The sequence below is a fragment of the Chlamydotis macqueenii genome, chromosome 19 (genome assembly GCF_036417535.1).
Source record: "Chlamydotis macqueenii isolate bChlMac1 chromosome 19, bChlMac1.mat, whole genome shotgun sequence".
Lineage (NCBI taxonomy): Eukaryota > Metazoa > Chordata > Aves > Otidiformes > Otididae > Chlamydotis > Chlamydotis macqueenii.
The window spans coordinates 6,496,334-6,506,268 of record NC_141574.1 but is presented as its reverse complement, the minus strand read 5'-3'; the positions used below and the strand labels follow the sequence as shown (position 1 = coordinate 6,506,268).

Below are 9,935 nucleotides of genomic sequence, written 5' to 3'. Positions count from 1 at the left end.
ATCCCTACCCTCCCTCTCAGAAAACTAAGAAATATGATGAAGGTTTCAGTAACAAAAACAAGATATAGGGTTTTTTGTAAAAATTTATTGAGCGTCGTCTTGAAGAGGTTATATAATAGCGTATACAGCATTGTATAGTATATACACTCTAGCATATACAGTGGTATGGCGTACATATCCCAGAGTGTATACAGCATTCCAGGCATGGGGCGGTGTTCGGTAACTGCGCAATGTCAGAAACCAAAAAGTAGGAGACCGAGCTGATCGTATGTGAGTGGCAACATATTTGGTTATATTTCATTCAGGGCTTACTGTAACTGTTGTTGCTACTGCATCAGGATAGAGGTGGAACGTGAAGGATTTCTAAGGCAGGTGGAGTGCAGAACGCACTGTTGGAGGTCTGGAACTTGGAAACGGCAGCTGGAGCTGTGACTTGCAGTCAGCAGGTATTTGACACATAGCTGTCCACCCTGTAGCCATTTGGGTTCTTTGTTAAATGAAAGTGCTTAGTATTAACCTCTGTGGTGTAGTCTGAGACCAGTTACCATTCAGAAGGCATCCCTCCTAGCTTTGGGTTAGACTTGGTGTGACACAGCTTGCTTAGGAAGATCCAAAGGAGCTGTCAGCCACCTGGTCAGTAATGCCAGCAGTGCTGAATTGGCCATCTCTTCCTCTTTAAGGCAGTACTGAGAGGCATTATATAAACATTGTGGAGCTTTATTGTGGGAACTCAAATTTCCAGTTATCGCTAAAAAACAAGAGAAGCTGTTTTGTTTTTTTTTTTTTCTGAAGGTGCTGCTCTGAGCCTGAGGAGCTGTGTGTGGGGAAGGGGCAGTGGTGACTCCCAGACAGGTACAAGGTGGGAGGGCAAAGCTCATGTGCACATCCTGTGGCCAAGGACTACAGGTTTCATTTCCAGCCTAGAGCAGCATAAAGAACTGGTAACCTCTGCAGTTTGTATGACTTACAATTTGGGTGTGTGGATATGAAAAAGTTACGGTATAAAAATATCACTATAGAGCAAGAAATGGGACAGGTGACTTCAAAAAAAAGGTAAGAGTCTGGATCCAGATCAGTGAAGAAGTTAGATTATGGGTTTCTTGGGTTAATACCTTAAAATCATAAACTTAAAAAACAACAAAAATTCCAAATCTAAAACATAAACGTTTTCACATCCACTCAATTTCTTGTAGTGCATCTCATACTCTGCTATAAGTATTTACAGGGTTTTACTCATTTACACAATATGGCTTTAATATATTGTAACACAAAGCATTAAAACATCTCAGAGCAAAATTCTTCATAAAACATTCTTTCTGAATATAAAGTTTGGCATTTCATTGATTTGGCTGACAAAGCAGCAGAGTTACTTATTTTCTGATTGTGCTTTTTTTTTTTTTATTATGACAAGCACAAATTTTGGTCGTTTCCATCAGGGCTTAAACTCTATTAACAGAGTCAGCGCTACCTCTCCCTCAAAGCCCAGCTGAATATGTTTCATGAGCCACGGTTTCACAGACGTTGCGTTGGACCCACGCGTTTGCCACTAAGGTAAGGAAGAGAAGGCCTTTCTTTTTGGAACTTTCGTATTAAGACAAGCAAGATGTATTTTGTGGTTTTTCTGAAAGTGCAGGTCTTTGGTAACAATAAACAAAACGAGCAAAGCGAGGAAGTAGGGGTAATTCGGCTGGGAACAACGTCCAGCCAATTATGTTGGGTGCAGTCAGACTGATGGAGGAAAAGGTCCTGTCATGGTGGCACGTTTTATCATCGAGAATTCAAACGAGGAGCAACCTGTGTGAGAACAAAGACAAGCTAGAAAGTGTATTGAAAACGAAGGTGCTGCAACAGTTTTAGCTCCTAAACATACTTTAAAGTAAGTGTACCAAAGACTGTCTCGTCCAATTAAGCTGTTATGCCACAGTATGTTAATTTTGCTCTTCTCTGAAGCTGGCCAGTCTCAGCAGGAAGCAAAAGCAGACACTGGCAATTGAGTAAGCTGGAGAAGTCCACGGCCCTCTCTTGCCCCAGTCCCTTAGGTTGCATTAAAAACTCCCTTGGCTAGCAGTACATGAGGACTTTGGTTTGCTGAGGAGGGAGGGACAAAACTGGAAAAGTGTTCCTAGGGAGGGTTTGAGAGGGCTGGGGGGAAAAAAAAAAAAACAACTATGGGGTGTTTCTTCATAGTCAAAAAAAATTAGTTGGTTGTCTGTTACTGATAACAAATAAAGCATCCTGATCCTCACTTCAGCATGCTTATGCACATTTAATCCTGTGTACAGTCCGTAGGCATTCCGTGGAGCAAGGAAATGCTTTGGCAGGGCTCCATCTGTGGCTTTTTGTAGCTCTCTGTGAAGAGCGAAGTGGCAGCGCGGGCTGCTGTTCTGAGGCCAGTCAGCCTGCCGGATGCGGGAGCTCGCTCTTAGCTCTGGTGCTGGAAGGGGAGTGCGTGCAGCCTGAATATGTTCTGGATTTACTGCTGAACAACCTTTAATCTGACAATGCGTAAATCAGTTGCATGACTGTATCTCACTAGCAGGAAGACTACAAACAGTCTGAGAAGGGAAGAGGATTTTTTTTGTTTGTTTCCTGTTCTTTTTTAAATTCTAGAATGTGATTTGCAACAGAGTATAGTATTAAAGCCTGAATCCTGGGGAGGGAAAAAAGTGATTGACAGGACAAGCACTTGATGAGTTTGAGTAAGCCTGGCAGTCTCTCAAGACTGTAGTAAGAGAAGCACAATGCACAGCTCCAGCTGGGAGACCAGGGCAGTGTATTCAGCAAGAAAGTCACGTGGTGCGTGTCCCATCTACTGCAGATACGGTTTAATGCCAAAATTTGGGCTTGGCTCCACTGTAAGTGAGCTACCATCCGTACCAGCCTCAGCCCGTACTCACCACTGTTAGATGGCCATTCTTGGCTTTGGCTATAAGCAGTTCTGATCCTGATGTAAAGTCAATTATGCCTTCTTTACCTTGCCCAACTGTAAATTTTATGCTGTGAAGAGAAAGAGACAAGATCAGTTTTGATGGGTGTTTGTGGCCCTTCCACTGGCTTAGTTTTGTCCTTTACCTGTGTAAGTGGCTGCTTTGTATTGACGCTTAGCTGCAATAGAGCTGTTTATTCAAGGAAACGAAGCCTTAGTTAAGACGTATGAGATACATTTTGAGGTCATATAGGTCCTTTGATGCAGCGGCAGAGCTCTCTTCAGAACCAACACAAGAAAGGCAGCTCCTGAAAACCAAGGCAGCTCCTGAAGGGGGCTTGGCCTCACTTACCTGCCCTGGTTGATGTTGACGTTATTGACTTTGTCTGCCTGCATGGCTGTTTTTGTAAGCGTCTCGATCACATGGTCACTTTGAAGTACAACATCTCCCTGGGAAGAAAAAGACACGATGGTTTACGGTCGTGGTCATTACCCCAAAATGATGCTGCTGTAATTAACAGGGACAGAACTATCTCCATGTGCTAGCATGCACAAGCACTGCTCCAAGTGGACCAGGCTTGGTGGAGATGTCTAGGGCCTGTGGTGTGGGTCACCCTGTACCTACAGCAGTTAATTTATTTACAAGGTACCAAGAATGGGGGCAAGGGACTGGCGAACCCCATCTGTGAGCACAAGTGAAATGCTACTTGGAGCTGGCACGAAGTTACACGTGGGGGCTGTTCACGTATGTGTCACCACATGTGCTCCACCCAACCCCCCAGCTGGATCGTCTGTTCTTTGTGCCTTTTTACATTTTCCAGAGGTGGTTGGAAAAACAATGGAGGAGCCTCTGTACCTTCTGTTTGTTATCCTCACAGTGCACGTGCAGCACAAACAAGTTATCGCTCAGGCTGCTGACGGAGATGCCTGCAATAGAGAACGGCCAGTTGAACACCCAGCACAACTCTGGGATTCTTCCAGAACCTCTCCTGGGAACGCAGCAACTGTTGTTCCTGCACCAGGAAACCAGAGCTGAGAAGCTGCGCAGAAGCACTGTGCTAATGTGTCAGCAGAGAGGCTGAAGAGGCTGCAAGGTGACAGACAATCGGCTTATAACTGTGCTCTTTAGGATGTAAAAGAAACTTTCAGATGCCTCTGTCCATCAGAAGTAGGAAGAATGCCTGTTTACAAACTGTCATGGACTTGACAAAGAGCTCCTTTGGCTGGTTAAGGAATGTATGACCAAAATTTTACTTTTCAGCACCTGCTGGACAGATACTTCCTTCTAGCCCAGTAAGTGGATGAGTAGTAATTACTGGGGTACTGAGGAGGAGAGGGACAATTGGAATAACGTGGTCATTGCTGTCTCAGCTATTTAAATTGAGCTGGCCCAGCCCTAGCAGAGATGAACGTACATCTCTGCTGTAACAGCATCTTACAGCAGTCACAGAACCTCAAATTAGTGTTGCCCTTGGAAACCACTTGAAAGGGTGACAGTTACAAACACAGCAGATTGTTGCATCAGGCTAACATTAAAATTATTAGCACCAAAATTGGCTGTAAAGAGAAACTGTAGCAGAGCTGGGAGCTGAGACTGTTAAGTGAGAGGTTTCAGACAAAGCCAAGTAATGATGACAAGGCACCAGCCAGGCTCAGCGCTTTTCTCTCTGACCAGGGTCCCCCCTCTAAAAGTACCAAGTCCACGTCGGATATTTAGAGGGCTGCAAGCTGTAGCAGTGTCCGAAGCAGCTGCAGTGTAATAATGGCGCAACTCCCCTGCGGCAGAGATGTGCAACTGGTAACTGACTTAGGGGGCAGCTTAGAGGAGATGAATTGAGTAATTTCTGTAATATTTTATGGAGTTTAATTTTAGGAAAACTCTATTTCAAGCTATTACAGACTTAAAATGCTTGTCAGTATCAGATAATTCCATTCTTGTCCAGGACAAAGATAAACTGGGTATTGTATTATTACTTAACTGTAGCCAAGGTGAAATCTGACTTCAGTCAAGGGAGCCAGAGCCCTTTTGTGTTACCGTTCTCACCTGTCAGATTGGGATAGTCAATCCGCTGTTTGATTTTGGAGTCTTCAACTATGATGGCTGCGTTTTGGGTAAGGAGCAGCTGCCGTGCTCTTGCTTTGTATCCTTTCCGGTCGTACTTGATCACAGGAACTGCATACTGAAATAAGTGTTAACAGTGCTAAAAATGCAATTTGTCAATTTAATTCCCTCTAGCCTAGAGAGCCTGCCGGAGGTACTGACCAGTAGCCGGTAAACTGGGACTGCAGACAATCTTTATTCTCGGGTCTGCCACTGAGCTGCCAGCTGTGCAACCCTTTCAGTTCTTAACTGACACATTAAACTTGCCCAGATCTCCAAATCGTAATTCTGAGCCATCAGCTTAGAAGACAGTCTATTATGAGGAACGTAATGTAATGTACAGTTCTTGCTGTATTTTCTTCAGGAATCTCATCCTCTGATATTCAGCAGAATACCTCTGGAAGCTTGATAAAAGCATTAGGCCACATATCTCACCTTAATGGCATCATTTTCTAGAGCCTGAAGGACTTTAGCGTTTATCTCTTCATTACCTATATTAAAACCAAAGAGGTGATGTCAGAAAAAGAAACTTCTAGCAAGAGTATTTTAATCCCCCCTTTCTTCTTCCTGTTAAACTTCCCAATAACTACTCACCCAGTCGCGTGTTGATGAAGAGTCTGGGAACGCTCTGAGGGTAATTGTCTTTTTTACCCTTAAAAATCTCACTGGCAATTACTTTTTGTTCCAACTGAAAGGACAAAAAGACATTCTTGTTTAGTATAAAATTTCTCAGTAAAGGATTGTCTCAATAAGAGATAAATATGGTTTCTTTTTGGTTTATTTTTTTAGCTGTTATCTTATTCTGATCTACTCAATCTTCTCTACCTTATCCTCTGACAAACTGAGGGGCTGCGTTGCCTGGCGAGTTCCCGGTGAGATGACTGGTTACCATCACAGTGGAGTATTCCAGGACCCTAACTATGACCTGTGCTCTTACCTCCTCACGTGTGCTCCTTCAAGAGTAAGAACAAACCCAGTGGATGAGGAAACAGGAAAGCCTTTGCTTTATTTAGGGCAAATACATGTGATGGGTTCTATTCCACAGCATTAAGTAACTGAGATGATTTACAGGTGAAAGTGTGGATTAAAAACATTCCTCATCAGTGAGTCTGGTTTGCTGGGGAGAAAAAAGTGTTCTGCTGCATTTCCAGCTCAGTAATGGCTGGTATTAATCCTGTGTCCTTAATCCCAGGCTCAGCTGCTAACTAATCTACAGCACTGCTTGTGCTTAATACTTTGCAGGCCCCCAGAAGCAGTATGATATACTGTGGAATACAAAGAACACTTGGCAGTACCAGTTGCCAATATCTCCTAAAAAGTTAGTTACATCTAAATCAGTAAATGTCTACATCTCCTATTACATCCCTTTACTGAGCTTTTTTTTTTAATACTAAAAAAATTCCCAACCCTCACCTTTCCATGACTAGGATGAATCAAACCTCAGTATTTTTTTTTTTTTTTTTTTTTTCTAGAACAGCAGCTGTAACTGTCCCTGTACCTTCCCTTTGGAAAGTGACTGGTTTTGTCTCTGCAGAATTCTTGCTCTCTACTTTATACGGTACAAGCAGAACAGTGTGGCTTCTTACATTTTTATATTCCATGGGAAGATCAAAGGAGGGGAAGAACAACAGAAATTAGAGGGGCATGGATATACAACAGTTGGTACAACACTGTTTAAATAATACATATTGAAGTATGTATAGAAATGTTTTTTCTTTTGTTTTATGCACATTCTAGTCTTTTTTTTGTCTTTAACTTAAAAAAAGAAAATGACAGTGTTCTCGTGGAACTGGTAACCAACCACCGAAGAATGCAGTGATTCAAGGGTTCCATCTCTCACAATAAATAATGCTGTGAATTAATGTCCAGTTGGCTTGTACCTGCTGCTTCCACTCGGGGCTGATTCTCTTGCAGTAGGTCCAGACCATGTTCTGCATACAGAGCTGTCGCAAGAGCTGGGATGCCTGATGAAGAAATTGCACAGTAAATGAAAACAGTTTAAAATTACTGACAAACCAACTCAAACCGTGAAGACATATGAGAATCAAGTGCAGAAAATGCACTGCTGAATTAAAATAGCTTCATTACTGAGAGTCACTTTTAAAATTAAATAATAGGAAGTTTCTTCTCCACCTTCCTAAGAGAGTTTGCCTTGCAACATTCCCCAGCTGCTTTAGAAGGGAGAATGAGTACCAGCAGCACCGCTCTTTACACTGCTATGCCCTTCCTCGCATCCAGCTCTATCTCCAGTCCAGACAGGGGACTTCCGCAATATTTTGTTTTGATCAGATAAAAAACCAATTCTGCCAGATGCAGAATAATAACGGCAATAGAGGAAGTTTAAGATGTTTTTCACAAGGCAACCACATTGTCACTGCAGCCAATTTAACTGTCTAGAGAGAACTTAATTTTTTTCAGATAAAAGGGGAAGAAAGTTTCAGAAACCGATGAGAAAACCAGTAGAGAACCAATGTTGCAACAGCACCGCACTCAAGAACTTTCAATACTATATCTCTAATAATTTTTACAGACATGCTGATTACACCCAAGTCTGGATTAGCTCTGCTAGCAGAGATGCTAACGCAACGTGGAACCTGAGTGAGAACCTGCTTTGTTCTTCTCTCATAGCAGAAGGGTCCCTTTGGCGGCCTGTGGTCTTCAGCACAGTCCATCCTGCTGTCATTGACCTGACCCTGCCGCAGTTGTGCCTACCTCACAGAGTGACGGAGGAGGAGTTGGCCACGATTTGTCCAAAACATTTTTTGGTAGGTTACGCTTAAGGTTCATCAGGAAGGAGAAGCGGATGTAATCAAGGAAATACTCGTTCTCTGGGCAGCGAGGGTGGTTCCGGTAAATAAAGCCTTTAATGAACCTGAGGGAGAAGAAAATTTTAGGAGAAAACTAGAAAAGTTATCAAAAGTAGTGATATTTAGAGGTCTCTTCCAATCCAAGCATTGTCTGGGCTTTATTTAATGGTTGTAAATTATTAAAAAACCTCTGATACTGTAGTGACAAGAAGGCTTATTCTTATCCTCCTACTGTTCAGAAATAAGTTCCCATTTGCTGGTCTGGGTTATTCTTCACGCACCTTCTGATGGTCTCTACTGCCCACTTCTTCTTGGCAGCTTTTCTGCGTCCCAAGGTTCCCCGCCACCAGGACTGGATGGCTATTGCTAAAAATAACAGGAAGATTTTGCACTAAGTGAGGTCATTCACACCAAACTGGCAACAAAGAGTGCTCCAGAAAGCCTGCTCTGGAAATACACAGCCTTCAGCACGGCAATAATTTAAGTTCTTAACAATACGATAGAACAGATAAATGTCAATAAAAAGCACCGGCAGATGGGAGCTGCTGCGTGGGGGCTGCTGTGTGAAGATGAGTTAAGTCTGCTGCTCTTGCTGAGTTTCACAGACCAAAGGTGAAAGGACTGGGTACCACACCCACATCTCCCATTCTACTTCCAGCAAGGCTTTGGGAACATTCCTTCTCGCACATCAAACTCAAGTCATCTCTGACAACAACGGCCACTTCAAACCACTCCACCCAGCACCGCAGTTTCCTCTCGGCCTCATACCTGAGTGTTTCATGTACAGGAATTTCTTCCGACGGTAGAAACCTCTCCATGTAGCCTGCATTTTTGTTGCTGAAATTGCAGGAAAAAAACAGCAATTTGAAATTGTGACCAAGCAGATTTAAACAAAAATCCACCCCCTTAAACCAAACAACAACCACCAAAAAACCCAAACAACCCCACACAACCCAAACTCAGAAAATGGACAGCAAACTGTCCATGAAGCTACTGCAGTGTGACTCACCCAGACTCTGCTTCCTCACTTCCAGAGCATCTTCTGTTGCAAACAATGTCTTGGGAAAGCGGATAAAAATCTTTGTTCTAGAAATAGAAATGCAGAATTACGTTTAACATGCCGGCAAAGTTCGCTTCCTGCCCTCAGTATCCCCTTTGGGATCCCTAATCTCTTCCACGCCCATTAGATAGAGAAGCCTTATTTAAAAGCAACGACATGGATGTCCAGTAATCTCAAACTAAGAAAACAGAAGAACTAACCGTCCCATTTTGTATTCTTCCTGTTTGTAGCCAAGATGCTTCACCAGCACAGCCACCCCATCGTGGGGCCGGCCATCCCACGTCGGCCATGTTTCTGGACAAAGTGATTTGTACCTGTACATGGGCAGCAGAAGAAATCTTAGGGACAGAACTCCAGTCCATACAGGGCAGTGGGCAGGGAGAGAGGTCATGCTTCTCGCTCCCTCAAGAAAATAAGTCTCAGGTGTCAGGGCTGCCTCTGCTGTCCACAACAGCTCCCCAGCCTCAACATCTGAGGGACCAAGACCCGGGGGCGAGAGCAGCAGGGAGAGGGAAATCCAAGGTGATCCTACCTCTGCAGGAAAACTTCATATTTTCTTCGATATGCAAACCCAGCTCTGCGCACTCTGAGGTTCTCCATCAACCCTAGGTATTTCACTTGGTGTCGGATTAGAACTTCATCAAATCGATCTTGAGAGAGCGTGAAAACAGAAAAACATGATCAAGGTGTAGCTGTCCCTTCATCTGTTATATCTTACGCAGTTATCTTTACCCTCTCCCCACCCTCACAGCGCAGGTCCCACACAACTCGCTTTGTGTCTGCTGTCTTCCTCCCCCCCTTTTCATACACATTTAGATTTAGTTCCAAAACAAAGTTCTCCTTTAGGATGTTCTGTGCAGATGGGAGGAATAAACGAGGGAGAATAAAGGTCATTAAAAGGAAGTTGTGTAGGTTAATAATTCTTCACGTTAAACGTGCCCCTACTCCACCCAAGACCAGTGCTCCCATCCTGATTCCAGGCTGCTGGCACCGCCACCATCTCCCTACAAGCAGCTCTGGCACACACCCAAAATGAAAAAA

At 43.6% G+C, this 9,935-nt stretch overlaps 1 protein-coding gene across 3 annotated transcripts in view; it reads right to left on the bottom strand.

Moving 5' to 3' along the window:
* Nucleotides 1-68: 68 nt before the first annotated feature.
* The window catches only part of MYO1C (myosin IC), a 57,159-nt gene continuing 47,292 nt past the window's right edge, over nt 69-9,935 (bottom strand). For all 3 annotated transcript variants that reach the window (XM_086763204.1, XM_086763203.1, XM_086763205.1), the window contains exons 19-32: nt 9,427-9,544; nt 9,095-9,208; nt 8,844-8,920; nt 8,603-8,671; nt 8,116-8,200; nt 7,740-7,899; nt 6,908-6,991; nt 5,622-5,715; nt 5,463-5,518; nt 4,971-5,106; nt 3,783-3,853; nt 3,279-3,376; nt 2,898-2,997; nt 69-1,794 (exon numbers count right to left, since the gene is read on the bottom strand). In XM_086763204.1, coding sequence (XP_086619330.1) covers nt 1,768-1,794; nt 2,898-2,997; nt 3,279-3,376; nt 3,783-3,853; nt 4,971-5,106; nt 5,463-5,518; nt 5,622-5,715; nt 6,908-6,991; nt 7,740-7,899; nt 8,116-8,200; nt 8,603-8,671; nt 8,844-8,920; nt 9,095-9,208; nt 9,427-9,544 — 1,289 coding nt within the window. In that variant the 3' untranslated portion in view covers nt 69-1,767. The remainder of the gene's footprint in view (nt 1,795-2,897; nt 2,998-3,278; nt 3,377-3,782; nt 3,854-4,970; nt 5,107-5,462; nt 5,519-5,621; nt 5,716-6,907; nt 6,992-7,739; nt 7,900-8,115; nt 8,201-8,602; nt 8,672-8,843; nt 8,921-9,094; nt 9,209-9,426; nt 9,545-9,935) is intronic.